This window comes from Salmo salar, chromosome ssa01, assembly GCF_905237065.1.
Source record: "Salmo salar chromosome ssa01, Ssal_v3.1, whole genome shotgun sequence".
In the NCBI taxonomy this organism is placed as follows: Eukaryota; Metazoa; Chordata; class Actinopteri; order Salmoniformes; family Salmonidae; genus Salmo; species Salmo salar.
In genome coordinates this window covers 166,987,868-167,010,367 of record NC_059442.1, presented here as the reverse complement: position 1 = coordinate 167,010,367, position 22,500 = coordinate 166,987,868, and the positions used below count along the sequence as shown (strand labels likewise).

General features: G+C 46.2%; 1 protein-coding gene across 1 annotated transcript in view; it reads right to left on the bottom strand.

Annotated features, from left to right (window-relative positions):
• Window positions 1-4,005: 4,005 nt before the first annotated feature.
• LOC106571993 (LIM homeobox transcription factor 1-beta) overlaps window positions 4,006-22,500 on the bottom strand; it is a 98,650-nt gene continuing 80,155 nt past the window's right edge. The window contains exons 3-8 of the mRNA XM_014145671.2: window positions 11,684-11,916; window positions 9,574-9,752; window positions 9,045-9,122; window positions 8,647-8,713; window positions 6,639-6,803; window positions 4,006-5,320 (exon numbers count right to left, since the gene is read on the bottom strand). Of these exons, the coding sequence (XP_014001146.1) occupies window positions 5,163-5,320; window positions 6,639-6,803; window positions 8,647-8,713; window positions 9,045-9,122; window positions 9,574-9,752; window positions 11,684-11,916 (880 nt within the window). The 3' untranslated portion in view covers window positions 4,006-5,162. The remainder of the gene's footprint in view (window positions 5,321-6,638; window positions 6,804-8,646; window positions 8,714-9,044; window positions 9,123-9,573; window positions 9,753-11,683; window positions 11,917-22,500) is intronic.

Here is a 22,500-nt window from a genome sequence, read left to right as displayed (position 1 = left end):
GAGAATATGTGTGTGATGTTAGATAATGTCTCTGATGCTAACAGTCAGTATCTGGAGAATATGTGTGTGATGTTAGATAATGTCTCTGATGCTAACAGTCAGTATCTGGAGAATATGTGTGTGATGTTAGATAAGGTCTCTGATGCTAACAGTCAGTATCTGGAGAATATGTGTGTGATGTTAGATAAGGTCTCTGATGCTAACAGTCAGTATCTGGAGAATATGTGTATGATGTTAGATAATGTCTCTGATGCTAACAGTCAGTATCTGGAGAATGTGTGTGTGATATTAGATAAGGTCTGTGATGCTAACAGTCAGTATCTGGAGAATATGTGTGTGATGTTAGATAAGGTCTCTGATGCTAACAGTCAGTATCTGGAGAATATGTGTGTGATGTTAGATAAGGTCTGTGATGCTAACAGTCAGTATCTGGAGAATATGTGTGTGATATTAGATAAGGTATCTGATGCTAACAGTCAGTATCTGGAGAATATGTGTGTGATGTTAGATAAGGTCTCTGATGCTAACAGTCAGTATCTGGAGAATATGTGTGTGATGTTAGATAAGGTATCTGATGCTAACAGATAAATGTATTTTCTGGGTGACCTGAACATTAACTGGTTATTATCTAGATGTCCTCTCAAGAGGAAGCTTCTTAATGTGACTAATGGCTGTAACATGACCCAGGTTATCACTCAACCAACTAGAGTGGATACCAATAGTGTTGGATCTGTGACATCCACTTGTATTGATCATACAGTGCATTCCAAAAGTGTTCAGACCCCTTGAATTTTACCACATCTTGTTACGTTTCAGCCTTATTCTAAAATTGATTCAATTATTTGTTTTCCTCATCAATCTACACACAATACCCAATAATGACAGAGCGAAAACAGGTTTTTGGAATGTTTTACAAATTTATTACAAATAAAATATGGATATACCTTATTTGCATAAGTGTTCAGACCCTTTACTATAAGACTCCAAATAGAGCTCAGGTGCATCCTGTTTCCATTGATCATCCTTGAGATGTTTCTACAACTTGATTGGAGTCCACCTGTGGTAAATTCAATTGATTGGACATGATTTGGAAAAGCACACACCTGTCTATATAAGGTCCCACAGTTGACAGTGCATGTCAGAGCAAAAACCAAGCCATGAGGTCGAAGGAATTGTCCGTAGAGCTTTGAGATAGGATTGTGTCGAGGCACAGATCTGGGGAAGGGTACTAAAAAATGTCTGCAGCGTTGAAGGTCCCCAAGAACACAGTGGCCTCCATCATTCTTAAATGGGACAAGTTTGAAACCACCAAGACTCTTCCTAGAGCTGGCCGCCAAACTGAGCAATTAGGAGAGAAGAGCCTTGGTCAGGGAGGTGACCAAGAACCCGATGGTCACTCTGACAGAGCTACAGAGTTCCTCTGTGGAGATGGGAGAACCTTCCAGAAGGACAACCATCTCTGCAGCACTCCACCAATCAGGCCTTTATGGTAAAGTGGCCAGACGGATGCCACTCCTCAGTAAAAGGCACATGACAGCCCGCTTGGAGTTTGCGAAAAGGCACCTAAAGACTCTCAGACCATCAGAAATAAGATTCTCTGGTCTGATGAAACCAAGATTGAGCTCTTTGGCCTGAATGCCAAGCGTCACGTTTGGAGGAAACCTGGCACCATCCCTACGGTGAAGCATGGTGGTGGCAGCATCATGCTGTGGGGATGTTTTTCAGCGGCAGGGACTGGGCGACTAGTCAGGATCAAGGGAAAGATGAACGGAGCCAAGTACAGAGAGATCCTTGATGAAAACCTGCTCCAGAGCACTCAGGACCTCAGACTGGGGCAAAGATTCACCTTCCAACAGGACAACGACCCTAAGCACACAGCCAAGACAACGCAGGAGTGGCTTTGGACAAGTCTCTGAATGTCCTTGAGTGGCCCAGCCAGAGCCCGGACGTGAACTCGATCAAACATCTCTGGAGAGACTAAAAAAGCTGTGCAGCAATGCTCCCGTCCAACCTGACAGAGCTTGAGAGGATCTGCAGAGAAGAATGGGAGAAACTCCCCAAATACAGGTGTGCCAAGCTTGTAACGTCATACCCAAGAAGACTTGAGGCTGTAATCTCTGCCAAAGGCGCTTCAACAAAGTACTGAGTAAAAGGTCTGAATACTTATGTAAATGTATATATATATATTTTTTTTTATACATTTGCAAAAATGTCTAGATACCTTTTTCATTATGGGGTATTGTGTGTAGATTGATGAGGGGGAAAAAACAATTTAATCAATTTTAGAATAATGCTGTAACATGTGGAAAAAGTGAAGGGGTCTGAATGCCTTTCGAATGCACTGTATCTTCACTAATGCTGCAGAGCTTTGCTCCAAAGCAAAATCTGTTCTGTAGTGACCATAACATTGTGGCAATAACAAGGATAGCCACAGTACTAAAGGCAGGGCCTAACGTATTTTTTTATGAGAGATCATACAAAATGTTTTCTCAGGACTCTTATTGTTTAAGATGTAAAAAAAGGTATGTTGGTCTGATGTGTATAAGGAGGAGAATCCAGATGCAGCACATTTTATAGAGATTTATACAATTATTCTTGCCAATTGTGTGACAAACATGCAGCTGTTAAGAAACTAACTGTGAGAACTATTAGAACCCTCTGGATCGATGATGAATTGAAAATGTTTATGGTTCAAACACATGATGCTATAAAAGGTGGCAAACAAGTCAGACTGCTCAGCTGAAAAATTACTAAAACAAGATAAATTACATTAAAAAAACTATGTGACAAGATTTTAGAGCACCTTAAAACCTAATTCGAAGTAAAATTCCCTGTTTAGGGGACATGGTTTTGGTACCGGTTCTGACCGACATTTTCAGCTATAAATCAATTTGTGGAAACCATAGATGGAAATGGCTTGCATTGAACTGTAGCCCTGATTCTCCCAGACACAGGAGTATGTCTCTTCTGCCTGTATGAAGCAAGATGTGAAATCTGACACCACCCGAAGCTGCGATGTCCTCCTACCATTTCATTCGCTCTTCAGACTGTCCATCAAGTCCTGGTTGAACCCTACTTCACAGCCACTAACAATGGCATATGCCTGGAATCCTTACATCGTAACGCAGCAGGAAAGAGTGGTTTCATCGCTTTAGCACATTCACAGATCGAATTTCATCTAGTAATCTAAAATAATTCAGAGATTTTTTTAACAAAAACACTTTCTGTTTGTCATAGACTGATTAATATGAGATGAAAGGCGAGTTCCTAACGAGTTCAGGAAGCCAAGCCAGAGCTAACGGGGATCCTAATAAAACTAAACCTAGCCTAGCCTGGCCACAGAGGGCCTCAACACGAGGCCATGTCGTGGGTTAGTTTATGGTCCTCACGAGACCACCATTACAAAGTGAGTTTAATAAACAGCTGTCCTGACCTCTCGCCCCCCCGGATTCCCTAGTCAGTGATGAAACGCTGCCGGTTCCCTGCCCACAGTTGGTCCGTGTGGGGCTTATGAGAAGGCTCATCTTTTAGCGATCATTCTCTGTAGAGGCAGCTATTAGCCTGTCCTGATTATGCAAGGCCCCATGGGTAACATACCATGTCTGAGGGCCATAGTTTCTCTTAAAGCGTCTCAGGCTCTTATTGTCAGGGTTGACCTGGGTCAGAGAACCACCATGGGGGGAACAGAGCACCTTGTGCAAACATACTGTCATTGATCTGTCATTTGTTATTACTCCTCCAATGTTAGTGTTTGTTGGTTAATTACCTGAACTGAAAGATATGCTTGATTTTCTTTTCTTCTTCTCTTCTTCCTCACAAGATATGGTGCAGAAACAATGTATTGCCATCTTTCATATGAATGATTATAAAATGGACTGAATAGGCCTACATCTAATGACCCTTATTTTCACATTTAGGTTATGAATTTAAATGTGTCGTTCTCAGATCCAGTATGTCATTGAAAAATGTGTAAGAAGAATATTAAGGAAGACAAGAAATAGGAACTGGGGTTTTTCAGAGTTTATTTTGTAGTACCAACAAACTTTGGTAATTTAGCAAATTGTAGCAATAAAAATGCACTCTCGACAAGATCTCAGTCAGCTCGTGACAAATAAATAGCACAGTGATACTAATTTACACAACAAAAAAATACTACTATAAATTTCATAATCAAAAGGACAGAAATGAATTATAATGCTTCTTCTCACTACTTTACACTGGGATCTTTGCCTTTTTAAATAAAGCTTTTCCATTTTTGAAGTATCACTTAGCATGTTGTCCTTTAATAAATAGATTGGTGTCCATTTCAACATGCAAAACTGCTTGGTTTTTGAGAATGTTCCACATATACTATATACACTTAAACAAAACATTTTTTTTTTAATCCAATCATGTCTTTCACAAACTCTCTTTAATATCACACATCCAAGAAGCTTAATGGTGAAACGTATATTATCAAAATGATTTATGGTTGTTGTAGTGTTGATAAAGAAACATGATCAGCATATACCAACTTTGTACATCGTAATATACTCAATTTGGTGTTATACATATATATTTTTTTTATCTATGCTTTTAGGAAAGGTTCACTTGGACACATGCTCAGAGAAGGTTTCCGTTGATAAAGCTTGGACACATAGCTGGATGACTGAGTCCTCTACTGGTTAACTGACGTTTCAAAATCAGTGACTTGGACTATATATATATATACATTTTCCCCTTTAGAATTCAGGTCAAACAAATATTCCCATTTCATTATATATACAAATGCGGACTTAAATAAGTATTCTTCTGAGCATAGATGCAACGACATTCGTTTTTTTTTTTTTTACAAACATCCCGCAGAAATCCCTCCAATACCGTTCTTAACCATGTTGTAGTTTAAGTTCCCACTGCTTCTCCAATACACGGGGAAAAGTGTCCAATTATGTCTTCAAGTTTGTCCTTCTCTCTTAGTTCCTGGCTACAAGCCTGTGGAGATTATAGTTTTTTTTGCATGGTACCTTTCCGTTTTTCCCTTCAGTTATTTTCTTGAGGCAAAAGCTTGTTTTATGGCTGTACAGTTATGTACTGAGTATCCCCTCACCTGCCTCCCTCCCTCCCTCCATCCCTCCCTCCCTCCATCCCTCCATCCCCAACCCCCTTCGGTTCGGGGTTGACTTTCAGGAGGCAAAGTAAGAGCTCTGCATGGAGTAGAGACGGTCGATGGGGTTCCCCACCCGCACCTGCAGGGAGCCAATGTCGGACGCCGCCATGAAACAGTCGCTGAGGCTGGTGAGGGACGTGTCGCTGTCGATGTCGTGGAAAATGGAGTCATTTCCTGTTAGAGAAGAGAGACAGAAGCAAAGACAAACAGAGCTATGAGTGAGGTTATGTGAACTAGTTGCTCAAATAAATAAACAGACAGGGGGAGGGAGCTGTTTACACAAAAAAAAACTAAACGGATAAAGAACAACCCCCCCCCCCAAAAAAATAAAACTGTTAATGTTTGTGGTTTGGCCGTGGCAATAACTTTAAATCAGCTGGGATGAACGTTCACTGTTAATGGGGGAGTGTGTGGGCTGCAATATCTCTGATTGCACCTATTGCCACCTGAATCAAAGTGCTTCCAAAGCCTCAATAAAGATGGCACACAACAGAAAATAATGAGTGTTACGGGGACACTGTGGGAACACAACCAGAGACTGCGTGTTCTTTTCTTAGTCCATGGCACCAGTGTTTAATTGCAGCTACGAGGAGTCTTCTCTCCTGGGTGTTGCTGGTGCTTTGGATCTAAATGACACCATTACATCAGGACAGAGACAGCTTGATGGCCCATACATTTTTAATCAGACACACACATTATTGGTTAGCCTTTGCAGCAATAAAACCAGTACGTGTGTGTGTGTGTGGGGGGGGGTCGTAAGGACCAAGGGTTTGGTGAAGGATGACATCATTTGGGGCGAGTGTTAGGAGATGAGACAGCGGTGATGGTTTGGACAAAGCTGTAGCCTGAAGACCACCTGAAGACCATCTGAAGACCATCTGAAAACCACCTGAAAACCACCTGAAAACCACCTGAAAACCACCTGAAGACCATCTGAAGACCATCTGAAAACCACCTGAAGACCATCTGAAGACCATCTGAAAACCACCTGAAAACCACCTGAAAACCACCTGAAAACCACCTGAAGACCATCTGAAGACCATCTGAAAACCACCTGAAGACCACCTGAAAACCATCTGAAGACCATCTGAAAACCACCTGAAAACCACCTGAAGACCATCTGAAGACCATCTGAAGACCATCTGAAGACCACCTGAAAACCACCTGAAGACCACCTGAAGACGACCTGAAAACCATCTGAAAACCATCGGCTCACAGGATACCAATTCACCAGAGAGACAGGAATCTTTAGGCCAATTGTACAATATGCTACACACATATGCAACTACCTGATATCAGGGGTGGGGGGGAATTATCTCCCAGGGCACAGAGTATTCAGCCATGCCATGTTATTCTTAGTATAAGGTGAGCCTATATGATTCATAATGTGACCAAGCTAATTAGACCACTGTGTGTGTGTGTGTGTGTGTGTGTGTGTGTGTGTGTGTGTGTGTACTGCCTGTGTGACTTGACTCTGTGCTGCTGTCCTCACCGTATGGGTTCATGTGGTCTCCGGGCATCTGTGGTGGGGTGAGTCCATGCTGGAAGGGGTCAGTGCCGTAGCCGTTCTGCTCCATAGCCACTAGCTGCTGCTGCTGAGGGGGCCCCAGGGGGGTGTAGGAGCTCAGCAGGCCCTCCATCCGACCCGACATCACTTCTGGATGGGACAGAGACAAACAGGTGAATATCTCTTCTGGAGGGAGGACAGAAACATACAGGTGAATATCTCTTCTGGAGGGAGGACAGAGACATACAGGTGAATATCTCTTCTGGAGGGAGGACAGAGACATACAGGTGAATATCTCTTCTGGAGGGAGGACAGAGACATACAGGTGAATATCTCTTCTGGAGGGAGGACAGAGACATACAGGTGATTATCTCTTCTGGAGGGAGGACAGAGACATACAGGTGAATATCTCTTCTGGAGGGAGGACAGAGACATACAGGTGAATATCTCTTCTGGAGGGAGGACAGAGACATACAGGTGAAGATCTCTTCTGGAGGGAGGACAGAGACATACAGGTGAATATCTCTTCTGGAGGGGGACAGAGACATACAGGTGATTATCTCTTCTGGAGGGAGGACAGAGACATACAGGTGAATATCTCTTCTGGAGGGAGGACAGAGACATACAGGTGATTATCTCTTCTGGATGGGAGGACAGAGACATACAGGTGAATATCTCTTCTGGAGGGAGGACAGAGACATACAGGTGAATATCTCTTCTGGAGGGAGGACAGAGACATACAGGTGAATATCTCTTCTGGAGGGAGGACAGAGACATACAGGTGAATATCTCTTCTGGAGGGAGGACAGAGACATACAGGTGAATATCTCTTCTGGAGGGAGGACAGAGACATACAGGTGAATATCTCTTCTGGAGGGAGGACAGAGACATACAGGTGAATATCTCTTCTGGATGGGAACAGAGACATACAGGTGAATATCTCTTCTGGAGGGAGGACAGAGACATACAGGTGAATATCTCTTCTGGAGGGAGGACAGAGACATACAGGTGAATATCTCTTCTGGAGGGAGGACAGAGACATACAGGTGAATATCTCTTCTGGAGGGAGGACAGAGACATACAGGTGAATATCTCTTCTGGAGGGAGGACAGAGACATACAGGTGAATATCTCTTCTGGAGGGAGGACAGAGACATACAGGTGAATATCTCTTCTGGATGGGACAGAAACATACAGGTGAATATCTCTTCTGGAGGGAGGACAGAGACAAACAGGTGAATATCTCTTCTGGAGGGAGGACAGAGACATACAGGTGAATATCTCTTCTGGAGGGAGGACAGAGACATACAGGTGAATATCTCTTCTGGAGGGAGGACAGAGACATACAGGTGAAGATCTCTTCTGGAGGGAGGACAGAGACATACAGGTGAAGATCTCTTCTGGAGGGAGGACAGAGACATACAGGTGAAGATCTCTTCTGGAGGGAGGACAGAGACATACAGGTGAATATCTCTTCTGGATGGGAGGACAGAGACATACAGGTGAATATCTCTTCTGGAGAGGACAGAGACATACAGGTGAATATCTCTTCTGGAGGGGGGACAGAGACATACAGGTGAATATCTCTTCTGGAGGGAGGACAGAGACATACAGGTGAACATCTCTTCTGGAGGGGGGACAGAGACATACAGGTGAATATCTCTTCTGGAGGGGGGACAGAGACATACAGGTGAATATCTCTTCTGGAGGGAGGACAGAGACATACAGGTGAACATCTCTTCTGGAGGGAGGACAGAGACATACAGGTGAATATCTCTTCTGTCCTTGACCTATTCACCTATTCTTACAACATGTTCCATCTCCTCTCCAAACCACACTCTCAGCCAGTTCACCTCTTGGGCACACACACACGTGCATGCACACACACACACCACACACACACCACACACACACACACACACACACAAAACACACACACACACACACACACAAAACACACAGACATACAGACACACACAACTAGAGCAGCCTACCTTGGCCTAGCCTTTGAGAGTTCTGCTGCTCGTGCTGTTGTTGCTGTCTCCGGGCTAGCTTCTTCATCTACAAATAAAACACAATGCTGGTTAATAACAGACGCAAAAGCTTGACCAACATGTATAGACAATATGGTTCATACTTCAGTGAATCTTAGGCTACGTCCCAAATAGCACCCTTATTCCCTATATATACAGCACTACTTTTGACCAAAGCCCTTTGGGCCATAGAGTGCACCATGTAGGGAATAGCTAATGCCACATGGGACGGTGAATAGAGTAGCATTAAGGTGCCCTAAAAACCTGATCGTTGACTGTTGAAATGTTTATTAAAGTGATTAAAGTGACCCTGTTTCATTTGGGGAGCAGCCTTTAGACATCGTTCAGGTAGATCTCACCTTGGCTCTTTGGTTCTGGAACCACACTTGGACAACACGGACACTAAGGCCTGTCTCTGCCGCCAGCGTCTCTCTAACCTGGGGGGAGAAGTCAAAACAGATACATTTAATCCCCCTCTTGTAAAGCATTCTTACAGAGGGAGTAAAAGGTGGTAGAAAGTATTTAAAATACAGTATACTTTTGATGGTCGATAAAAATGTGTGTATATAGTTGTTTAAATTCTTAATGACATTTTATTCAATATTTTTAATACAAGTGTAGTAATATCTTAGTAGTATCTTCTAGAAGTGGTAGACACATTGTTATTTGGTAAGGCACAACAATAGTAGTAGGAAAAGCCTAAATTCGGATGGGCTCTAAAGTTCATGGCTGTTTAAGACACAGTATTAAATTCAGTCCAATTTAATCTATTCCTGACCAAGATGGTTGCCATTATTGGAACATACTAGAGCTACGCAGGTCTATGACATCATTTCCTCTTGTGAATGATAGGATCTGTATGGTTTCGTCAGACGGTAAGGTGGTTACCTTCCGGCAGGGTTTGGAGGACACCTCGAAGGATGCCTTGAAGGCTCTCCTCTGCTGGGTGGTCAGGATGGTGCGTGGCCGTTTGGGACGGCGAGGGTCTTTCCCGTCATCACTGCCCTTACCCTGGCCCCCGGAGCCCTTCTCAGGCTTCCCGTCCAGCTCCTCAGCTTCACTCTTCTCTGCAAAAAAGGAAATACAACCAAAAAGTATTTGAATCATATGAAACATTGTTGAACTAACCCTTGACTACTACATGCAGCAGCAGATTTCTCTTTCAAATAAATGTGCAGAGGATACTGTTATAGAACTGTAAAAGGAAATAATCAATATTGATATACTCTGCATTGATAGGCATGGGAGAGGGTGTCTACAGCTGTCTGGTGATTTAACAGGATCGGTGGGGCCCCCCCAAGGGACAGTTGAGCTAACGTAGGCTAATGCGATTAGCATGAGTTTGTAAGTAACTAGAACATTTCCCAGAACATAGACATATCTGATATTGGCAAAAAGTTTAAATTCTTGTTAATCTAACTGCACTGTCCAATTTACAGTAGGCATTACAGTGAAAGAACACCATGCTATTGTTTGAGGGGAGTGCACAGTTATGAACTTGAAAAGTTATTAATAAACCAATTAGGCACCTTTGTGCAGTCTTGATACAACATTTTGAATAGAAATGCAATGGTTCATTGGATCAGTCTAACACTTTGCACATACACTGCTGACATCTAGTGGCCAAAATCTAAATTGCGCCTGGGCTGGAATAATACATTACGGTCTTTCTCTTGCATTTCAAAGATGATGCTACAAAAAAAACGCATGGTTTTTCATTGTATTATCTTTTACCAGATCTAATGTGTTACATTCATTTCACATTTCCACAAACTTCAAAGTGTTTCCTTTGAAATGGTCTCAAGAATATGCATATCCTTGCTTCAGGTCCTGAGCTACAGGCAGTTAGATTTGGGTATGTCATTTTAGGCAAAAATTGGGGGGGGAAAGGGGCGGATCCTTAAGAGGTTTTAAGTCTTGCCTTCTTTGGATAAAAAAAAACAAAAGACAACAGTAATTTGAACATTGTGTGTTTCAGCAGAGTTCTAGCAGATGTTGTTGACAGAACTGAAACAGCATCGCTGTTTCTTTGACCTCTCTCCACCGTTTCAAATGACCTGTATCCACACTAAAGTATATCATGGAAAATCATTGTTACATCTATTCAATGGATCCCCCTTCATTATTTCCATGACTTTCTTACTGTTATTGGTTATCTTTCAACTTCTTCCATTTAGCCAAATGTTTGACTCCGATCATGTATTTAATATCAATGATCTTAAATTGTTGATTAAACACACATTCATAATATGTTAAATTAAGCTCCCCGGGTTTTAATAACCCCTGTCTGGTGTTAAATAATGTCCCAAAAGGCTCCTTATTTCCTATATAGTGCACTACTATTGGCCAGGTGCCCATCTCTTCAACAGTTCCATACAGTAGTTGAAGTCATTCATCATTACTGTATTAAAATCAGTGAAGATACAGTTTGTAATGATACCACCACATGTTCTGCACAGTATCTAAAGCATATGGTGCTACTAACCATACTGGTTTGGCAAGCTGCATCATTATTTGGACAAAGGAAGAACCAGAGGAACAGACAGGAGAAGCTCGCACATCTGTGGAACAGGGCACAGCACCACTGTCTGTGGAACAGGGTACAGCACCACTGTCTGTGGAACAGGGCACAGCACCACTGTCTGTGGAACAGGGCACAGCACCACTGTCTGTGGAACAGGGTACAGCACCACTGTCTGTGGAACAGGGTACAGAACCACTGTCTGTGGAACAGGGTACAGCACCACTGTCTGTGGAACAGGGCACAGCACCACTGTCTGTGGAACAGGGCACAGCACCACTGTCTGTGGAACAGGGCACAGCACCACTGTCTGTGGAACAGGGCACAGCACCACTGTCTGTGGAACAGGGTACAGCACCACTGTCTGTGGAACAGGGTACAGAACCACTGTCTGTGGAACAGGGTACAGCACCACTGTCTGTGGAACAGGGTACAGCACCACTGAGGAAACGTGTTTAAGGAGAGTTGTACTTTTACCTGAATCTGAAGCGTCAGGACTCATAGAGCTGAGCAGTTCCTTCTCCCTCTCATAGTCGCTCTTGCAGAGCAGCTGGCCCTCCTTGAGGACAAACTCGTCTCCTTTGCACAGCTGCCTGTCGCACACGCAGCAGCAGAAACAGCCCAGGTGGTACACACAGTCCAGGGCACGCATCACAAACTCAGTAGGAGCTATATTCTCCAGGCAACCACTGCACTTGGTGGCAAACAGCCTGGGGAGACAAGAGTAGGGGAAACCATAGGTGATGAGACCAGAGTTGGAACAGATTGCTTGGAGTAGTCTTGAATTATTTGTGACGACCAATGGTTGTAACAACTACAGATATATTGTTCTTAGCAGTACAATTATTACTACTATTTACTGCATGTAGTATAATGTCAATCATAAATGTTAGATTTTATACTTGTATACTCCTGTAGGCTCTAAAATAACAATTTAACTGAATTTGAAGTAAATCAGCCAAACAAACATCGGACTAGCGTCAAAAAAAAGAAGAAGGTTTTGGTAACATTCTGTTTGCTATATGTGACAGAGTAGGACAGGGCTGTGCTTGGCTAGCTGAGCAGGCTACCCCCTGCGACTCCTTAGCCTTTTGACACCCGCTCAACTGTAAAAGCGCAGCCGAACGCCCCCCGCAATGCTCCGCTTGAGCCCGACTGGGGGGGGTTGTGGGGGTTTAGGGGGAAGCAGAGTGTTAAATGATTCGAGATGATCCATTTGCAACGCAACAAGGCCTGATAGGTAGGCAGCAGTAGCAGCATAGTACTATGACTTTTTGAATTCCAGAAATTACATCTTGACAACCAATCATCCAACAAAAAGATTGAACAGGGATAAAATGTTCCCATGTACAAAACATTTGATCAGACAGTTAGAAATACAGCCTGAACTGCGGTACATTGGATCCCACCTCTGACACCAATTTGACAAATACAATATCAGGGTAAATGGTCCTCCTGTTTCCCATATATTTAGCTACGATAGTCCAATCAGTAACAATTGCCAGAGTACATGAATCTACAGAACATTCTGTTACCATCCACCTCTCCCACAGGCAGCTGCTGTTCCATGCTGTCCCGAGTCCCAAACCAATTATCCTGCTTCATGAATATTACAGGCAGGTGCCCCAGCGAGGCCGGGGTGGGACAGAGCGGAGGGTGGATGCCCCATGGTGTGTGTGGATTACAACCGGCTCTGACGTCTGCCTCGTGGCGACTCCTTCGTATGATAATGACCCGCAGAGACTTTGTTTAATAACGCGCTCAGCATCTGTAATATCACTGCCCCCAAATCACAGCACCTCAGGGCTGATGAGTACACCAAGGGTTTGAGAGAGAGAGAGAGAGAGAGAGAGAGAGAGAGAGAGAGAGAGAGAGAGAGAGAGAGAGAGAGAGAGAGAGGAGGTTGGAAAGAAGGGCTGTGTGTGTGAGAGAGAGAGAGAGAGAGAGAGAGAGAGAGAGAGAGAGAGAGAGAGAGAGAGAGAGAGAGAGAGAGCGAGAGAGAGGGGAGGTTGGAAAGAAGGGCTGTGTGTGAGAGAGAGAGAGAGAGAGAGAGAGAGAGAGAGAGAGAGAGAGAGAGAGAGAGGGGGGAGGTTGGAAAGAAGGGCTGTGAGAGAGAAATAAAATAGAAGAGTGGGTAATAAAGAGAGCTGGAGAACATTATTAAAATGCTTTTTTCCACAGTTCATACTAGGGCTTGGCGATATGGCCAAACTATCACACTATTTAAAACAAATTGGACGGTATTTTATGTTTTTAAAAGTTATACATTTGCTTTATGAGTAGTGTGTGACCCTAGGTTGGTAACACATACATTATAAGTGATGTCAAATGGGTCTTTCTCCATTCTGATTGGTTTATACTGTTCAATTCAACATTTCTGAATTTCTTTCACTCAGAGAGAGCTGAGAGAGATGACTCAAGTAGGGAAGTAAACTATAAAAATGGACTTTAAACATTTCACAAACCAAAACATTCAAATACCGTTATAGAAAGTAAAGTAAAAACCCAAATCGGTCCATGCATCAATACTGGTATATCGTTAAATACAGTACAGCGACCAGCCCTAGTTCATTCTCATAGTTTACAAACTTCCCCTTGACAAAGGATTTAGGACGAGACTATGCATGCTGTCACAATCAGGCCAAAGACATATCGGAATCCCAGTCAGCCAAATCAAATGGAATTAAAAGGTGAAAGGTTAAAAACGGAGACTTCCATACAACTTAGGGAAGTGCTACAACTCCCCATCCGGATGGAATCAGTCTGCTTTCTATTCTCTCCCTTCTTCTCTTGCCCTTTTACCAAACTGGCTAATCTTGTAGGACATTATTTTCCCACTTCCTCTCTCTGTCACCTTGCATTATTACGGGGCCTGTAATTCCCATTTGTCCCTTGAGGAATCTTTCTGTCCGGCATTGTCCCGGAGTTTAATCCAGACTTTTTCCCCCAGCGTTGGGGCCTCCTGAGCTCCATTCTCAACGAGGTCGGTTCGGAATATCCAATGTGTGACGCTGCCGCTATGGCAACCGACCCCTCCCTCTCCAGGAGGGGAGCGAGCGAGGGGGCCGAGAGGAGAGAGAGGTTCACTGAAGCTGGTAGGAGAAGTAAAGCCTTCTCTGAAGAACTGAAGAAGGGGAATTAACAGTGAACGCTGGACTGGGGTAAAGGGATGTGTGTGTGTGTGTGTGTATGTGTGTGTGTGTGTGTGTGTGTGTGTGTGTGTGTGTGTGTGTGTGTGTGTGTGTGTGTATATACACAGATCGGGGGTTAAATCCACTTCTTCTCTGTGCATGGCCCCCTCACTCAGACTCCGGCTGCTAGTCACAATCAAACAGGGTCGGCTCTCCAAAACAGAGCCCTTTGAATGACACAAGCACTGCAGTGTGGGGGAAGCTAATCCCAATTTAATACCTTTCCAAGTTTGGCCTCTGAAGAAATCGCGTCTTTGAGGGGGAGGGTGAGCCTGCCTGGTCTGTATGAGCGAGGAGGGGGCTCGGGCTTGACCTAAAAGGGAAGTTGGTTGCATCTCCCTCACACAGAGCTGGTCTAATGACTCTGCAGAGGTTCCTACATTAACCCAGAGCTGGTCTAATGACTCTGCAGAGGTTCCTACATTAACCCAGAGCTGGTCTAAACTGACCGGATCCCAGATGTAACAATGATGAAGGTGACTAAAGTACTGACCAGGACACACCGTGATGAAGGTGACTAAAGTACTGGCCAGGACACACCGTGATGAAGGTGACTAAAGTACTGACCAGGACACACCGTGATGAAGGTGACTAAAGTACTGACCAGGACACACCGTGATGAAGGTGACTAAAGTACTGACCAGGACACACCGTGATGAAGGTGACTAAAGTACTGGCCAGGACACACCGTGATGAAGGTGACTAAAGTACTGGCCAGGACACACCGTGATGAAGGTGACTAAAGTACTGACCAGGACACACCGTGATGAAGGTGACTAAAGTACTGACCAGGACACACCGTGATGAAGGTGACTAAAGTACTGGCCAGGACACACCGTGATGAAGGTGACTAAAGTACTGACCAGGACACACCGTGATGAAGGTGACTAAAGTACTGGCCTGGACACACCGTGATGAAGGTAACTAAATTACTGACCAGGACACACACCGTGATGAAGGTGACTAAAGTACTGGCCAGGACACACCGCGATGAAGGTGACTAAAGTACTGGCCAGGACACACCGCGATGAAGGTGACTAAAGTACTGGCCAGGACACACACCGTGATGAAGGTGACTAAAGTACTGGCCAGGACACACCGTGATGAAGGTGACTAAAGTACTGACCAGGACACACCGTGATGAAGGTGACTAAAGTACTGGCCAGGACACACCGTGATGAAGGTGACTAAAGTACTGGCCAGGACACACCGTGATGAAGGTGACTAAAGTACTGACCAGGACACACCGTGATGAAGGTGACTAAAGTACTGGCCAGGACACACCGTGATGAAGGTGACTAAAGTACTGACCAGGACACACCGTGATGAAGGTGACTAAAGTACTGACCAGGACACACCGTGATGAAGGTGACTAAAGTACTGGCCAGGACACACCGTGATGAAGGTGACTAAAGTACTGACCAGGACACACCGTGATGAAGGTGACTAAAGTACTGACCAGGACACACCGTGATGAAGGTGACTAAAGTACTGGCCAGGACACACCGTGATGAAGGTGACTAAAGTACTGACCAGGACACACCGTGATGAAGGTGACTAAAGTACTGGCCAGGACACACCGTGATGAAGGTGACTAAAGTACTGGCCAGGACACACCGTGATGAAGGTGACTAAAGTACTGACCAGGACACACCGTGATGAAGGTGACTAAAGTACTGGCCAGGACACACCGTGATGAAGGTGACTAAAGTACTGACCAGGACACACCGTGATGAAGGTGACTAAAGTACTGGCCTGGACACACCGTGATGAAGGTAACTAAATTACTGACCAGGACACACCGTGATGAAGGTGACTAAAGTACTGGCCAGGACACACCGTGATGAAGGTGACTAAAGTACTGGCCAGGACACACCGCGATGAAGGTGACTAAAGTACTGGCCAGGACACACCGCGATGAAGGTGACTAAAGTACTGGCCAGGACACACCGTGATGAAGGTGACTAAAGTACTGGCCAGGACACACCGTGATGAAGGTGACTAAAGTACTGACCAGGACACACCGTGATGAAGGTGACTAAAGTACTGGCCAGGACACACCGTGATGAAGGTGACTAAAGTACTGGCCAGGACACACCGTGATGAAGGTGACTAAAGTACTGACCAGGACACACCGTGATGAAGGTGACTAAAGTACTGACCAGGACACACCGTGATGAAGGTGACTAAAGTACTGGCCAGGACACATCGTGATGAAGGTGACTAACCAGCCCACACACCAGCCCACACACCAGCCCACACGATTTCACTGATATTAAATCCCATCGCTTATTTCTGAAGCAAGTTGACTGCCATAATTAGGCTTCATTTTGATGAAGTTAGAGGCATAACGTTGTTGTTTGCTCGGGTAACACACACACACACACACACACACAACACACACACACACACACACACACACACACACACACACACACACACACACACACACACACACACACACACAGACACACACAGACACACACACACACACACACAAGATATTTGGCTTGAGAATTCGTCTCTGTGGCCTCCCACCACCAGGGTTGCCCCAACGTCCCAGCAGCATCAATATTGACACAGGACGCTACCCAGCTCTTTCTCTCTCTGCACGAGGAGTCTGGCTGTCTCTAGTCAGTCTCTGTTTAGGAATGGAGAGTTAATCCCCAAGGACGGTCGACAACAGACTCCCCACTGAGATCATTGCTTTCTCTCTGGCTTTTCATCTCAACGTTTAATCTCTCTCTCGGTCTGTCTCTTTCTCAATCTCTCTCTCTCACACTGTTTTTCTCTCTCGTTCTCTCTTTTCGCCTTTTTCTCTCTCACTCCCATTTATTTGTGTGCCTTTTTCTATCAAGATTGAAGACCTTAGGAAACAAATAGTCATGATTTGTTTTGTTGTTAAGGGTTAAGAATGACTTTCTCAAACCCAGTTTAAGTATATAAGTACATATATCATGGGTCAAACTTTCTCATCAAGTAAAGATATAAAGATGTAACTTAATGCATAACCAATATATATTATTATATATTATATATTTGTATTATTATTATTATTATATATTAAATATATATTATTAAGAAAATGTCATACTAGCTATGACGGGTCCTCATGCAGGTTATGGGTGACTGTACAAGGTCCTAAGGTGACTGTATGGTAGACAGCTATAGAATGTTATGGATGGCAACACAGTATCTGTGATTTCTCTGTATGTGAAGGTATGTCTAGTTGACTAGAGATCTCTATGATTCTCCCGTAGGTTCCATTTGGAGATAGACAGCAAAGTCTTACCTCAGAGAAGACAAAAAGAGAGAGAAAACCAAAACTGTGTCCCAAAATGGCACCCTACAGCCTACAGGCACTACTTTCACCCAGGGCCCATGGAGCTCTGGTCCAATAGGATGCCATTTGGGATGTAACCAATGAGAGGTCAGTGAACCATTGTGTTGACAAGTTAAAATGAGAGACAGCCAGCAGACAGTGGCTACACTCTGTTACGGCCATCATAGGTTGGAGGGACACCTTTCTAGTGGTCTGGCTGACGCTAAAACCTATATGATAAGCAGATGCTGTCTGTGTTGAGTGATTTTCCGTTCAATTATTATTCTCAACACATTTTTTTCTCTCCCTCCACTCTTTTAAATGTCTCTTTGATACTATAATGAACTCTGAGGCCTGCTCCCAGAGTGCAACAGCAGACTCTCAGGCCTGCTCCCAGGGTGCAACAGCAGACTCTGAGGCCTGCTCCCAGAGTGCAACAGCAGACTCTGAGGCCTGCTCCCAGAGTGCAACAGCAGACTCTGAGGCCTGCTCCCAGAGTGCAACAGCAGACTCTGAGGCCTGCTCCCAGGGTGCAACAGCAGACTCTGAGGCCTGCTCCCAGGGTGCAACAGCAGACTCTGAGGCCTGCTCCCAGGGTGCAACAGCAGACTCTGAGGCCTGCTCCCAGAGTGCAACAGCAGACTCTGAGGCCTGCTCCCAGGGTGCAACAGCAGACTCTGAGGCCTGCTCCCAGGGTGCAACAGCAGATTGGGGGGTGGGGGGGCCTTTTCCAACCGCTCCCTCCACATCCACCTAATGAGTGAACATGTGTGCACTACAAAGTGGCCAAGGGTGTTATTAAATGCTGCAGTAGATTTAAATAGGCTTTTCTTTTAGATCTGGGATATTACTGGACCAAGATGTCTCTTTATGGAAAATGCTGCATTGCGGTCGTCCGTATGGACGGCTTTGACAAATACAAGACAGGCAACAGATTTTTCCACTGCTGTCAAACAGCAGCGCCCTTATCAAAGGATTCGTCAGATAAGCCACATCCCAATCCAGTCCTCTCATGTGTGTATGAGACAACACAGTCTACTGGAAATGTCCAACCCAGGTTACAGAGACTTAACGCTTCTCTTGTAAACTTCTGCAGTTGATAAAGATGAAAAGTTGGAACTCTGTGAACCAAAGAGCATTTGGTCATGAATAGAAGGGCTGGTTTGATCTTCAAGAACACCTTGAGTGGACAGATCTCAATGTTCCTGTTTGACCGTTCCTCCTGGACGGATCTCAATGTTCCTGTTAGACCGTTCCTCCTGGACGGATCTCAATGTTCCTGTTTGACCGTTCCTCCTGGACGGATATCAATGTTCCTGTTAGACCGTTCCTCCTGGACGGATATCAATGTTCCTGTTTGACCGTTCCTCCTGGACGGATATCAATGTTCCTGTTTGATCGTTCCTCCTGGACGGATCTCAATGTTCCTGTTAGACCGTTCCTCCTGGACGGATCTCAATGTTCCTGTTTGACCGTTCCTCCTGGACGGATATCAATGTTCCTGTTAGACTGTTCCTCCTGGACGGATATCAATGTTCCTGTTTGACCGTTCCTCCTGGACGGATCTCAATGTTCCTGTTAGACCGTTCCTCCTGGACGGATCTCAATGTTCCTGTTAGACCGTTCCTCCTGGACGGATATCAATGTTCCTGTTTGACCGTTCCTCCTGGACGGATCTCAATGTTCCTGTTAGACCGTTCCTCCTGGACGGATATCAATGTTCCTGTTTGACCGTTCCTCCTGGACGGATCTCAATGTTCCTGTTAGACCGTTCCTCCTGGACGGATATCAATGTTCCTGTTTGATCGTTCCTCCTGGACGGATCTCAATGTTCCTGTTAGACCGTTCCTCCTGGACGGATCTCAATGTTCCTGTTAGACCGTTCCTCCTGGACGGATCTCAATGTTCCTGTTAGACCGTTCCTCCTGGACGGATCTCAATGTTCCTGTTAGACCGTTCCTCCTGGACGGATCTCAATGTTCCTGTTAGACCGTTCCGACATCAACAAAAAGAAACAATGAATATGTTCTCTTTCTCAGTGAGGTTTTCAGACATTGGCAAAACAGATAAAGAAGAAAGGGTAGTTGGCCCTTGTAGGGACTTTACAAAAAGCTCACAGTTACAATTCACTCTCAATTTAAATCCACTCTTATTGCAAATTCAGAAATGATCTAACAATTACAGTGAGTAAAAGGGTAAGTACTATAGAGTTAAGAGCACCGTAACTTAGCATCAGTATCACAGGTCAGCACCTAGCTATAATTACTAACTGCAGGGACAAATTAACCAAATCAAAAAGATGCTTTCACTTCGGTCCCCGGGGACGGCTGGAGCGAGCGGTTAAATCACCTCCTACTTCTCTGTGCATTAGCATGTTAATGACCTTTACATTGAGCTCCTTTGTTTTTTAATTAAGCTCCCAGCAGGTATGGGAGGGAGGGATGGAGAAAGGGAGAGAGAGAGAGAGAGGGAGAGAGAGGGAGAGAGAGGGAGAGAGAGGGAGAGATATAGAGAGGGAGATGGGGAGAGGGGGAGAGAGAGGGAGAGAGAGAGCGAGAGAGAGAGAGAGCGAGAGAGAGAGGGAGAGAGAGCGAGAGAGAGAGGGAGGGAGAAAGGGAGAGAGAGAGGGAGAGAGAGAGAGTGAGAGATATAGAGTGAGATGGGGAGAGGGGGAGAGAGAGAGGGAGAGAGGGAGAGAGAGAGCGAGAGAGAGGGGGAGAGGGGGAGAGAGGGAGAGAGGGAGGGGGAGAGAGGGATGGGGAGAGGGAGAGAGCGAGAGAGGGAGAGAGGGAGAGAGAGAGAGCGAGAGAGAGAGGGGGGGAGAGGGGGAGAGAGAGGGAGGGGGAGAGGGAGAGAGGGGGAGAGGGAGAGAGGGAGGGGGAGAGGGAGAGAGGGAGAGAGGGAGGGGGAGAGGGAGAGAGGGAGAGAGGGAGAGAGGGAGGGAGAGAGGGAGAGAGGGAGAGAGAGAGAAAGAGAGAGAGAGACAGAGACAGAGTATAGAGAGATAGAATGAAGGAGAGAGGGAGGGGTGTGATCCAGGTCTTCGGGTGCTCTAAGTATCATTAAAATTCAGCTATTCCAGTTCCGGTCTATGAGAATGTCCCAGGTACACTAATACAGTGACTTCTGGGAACTGCACCATACACACACATACAACTTCAACAAAATCCAAACTATAGTGTTTTACATAAGCCTAAGGATGCACCATATACCAGGGTGAGCATGCTGGACTCTGAACAGCACATAACCAAGCCACAGAGCCACCACCAAGCCACAGAACCACCACCAAGCCACAGAGCCACCACCAAGCCACAGAACCACCACCAAGCCACAGAACCACCACCAAGCCACAGAGCCACCACCAAGCCACAGAACCACCACCAAGCCACAGAACCACCACCAAGCCACAGAGCCACCACCAAGCCACAGAACCACCACCAAGCCACAGAACCACCACCAGGCCACATAGCAACCACCAAGCCACAGAGCCACCACCAAGCCACAGAACCACCACCAGGCCACATAGCAACCACCAAGCCACAGAGCCACCACCAGGCCACAGAGCCACCACCAGGCCACAGAGCCACCACCAGGCCACAGAGCCACAGAGCCACCACCAAGCCACAGAACCACCACCAGGCCACAGAGCCACCACCAGGCCACAGAGCCACCACCAGGCCACAGGGGCCACAGAACCACCACCAAGCCACAGAGCCACCACCAAGCCACAGAGCCACCACCAAGCCACAGAACCACCACCAAGCCACAGAGCCAGCACCAAGCCACAGAACCACCACCAGGCCACAGAGCCACTACCAAGCCACAGAGCCACCACCAAGCCACAGAACCACCACCAGGCCACAGAGCCACCACCAGGCCACAGAGCCACCACCAGGCCACAGAGCTACCACCAGGCCACAGAGCCACCACCAAGCCACAGAGCCACCACCAAGCCACAGAACCACCACCAAGCCACAGAGCCACCACCAAGCCACAGAACCACCACCAAGCCACAGAACCACCACCAAGCCACAGAACCACCACCAAGCCACAGAACCACCACCAGGCCACATAGCGACCACCAAGCCACATAGCGACCACCAAGCTACCAAGCCACATTGCGACCACCAAGCCACATAGCGACCACCAGGCCATAGACCCACCACCAAGCCACATAGCGACCACCAAGCCACCACCAAGCCACCACCAAGCCACAGAGCCACCACCAAGCCACATAGCAACCACCAAGCCACCAAGCCACATAGCGACCACCAAGCCACATAGCAACCACAAAGCCACAGAGCCACCACAAAGCCACATAGCAACCACCAAGCCACATAGCGACCACCAAGCCACAGAGCCACCACCAGGCCACAGACCCACCACCAAGCCACATAGCGACCACCAAGCCACCAAGCCATCACCAAGCCAAGCCACCACCAAGCCACAGAGCCACCACCAAGCCACAGAGCCACCACCAAGCCACCGAGCCACATAGCCAGCACCACCAAGCCACCACCAAGCCACATAGCGACCACCAAGCCACCACCAAGCCACATAGCGATCACCAAGCCACAGAGCCACCACCAAGCCAAGCCACCACCAAGCCACCACCAAGCCACATAGCGATCACCAAGCCACAGAGCCACCACCAAGCCACCACCAGGCCACAGAGCCACCACCAAGCCACAGAGCCGCCACCAAGCCACAGAGCCACCACCAAGCCACAGAGCCACCACCAGGCCACAGAGCCACCACCAGGCCACAGAGCCACCACCAAG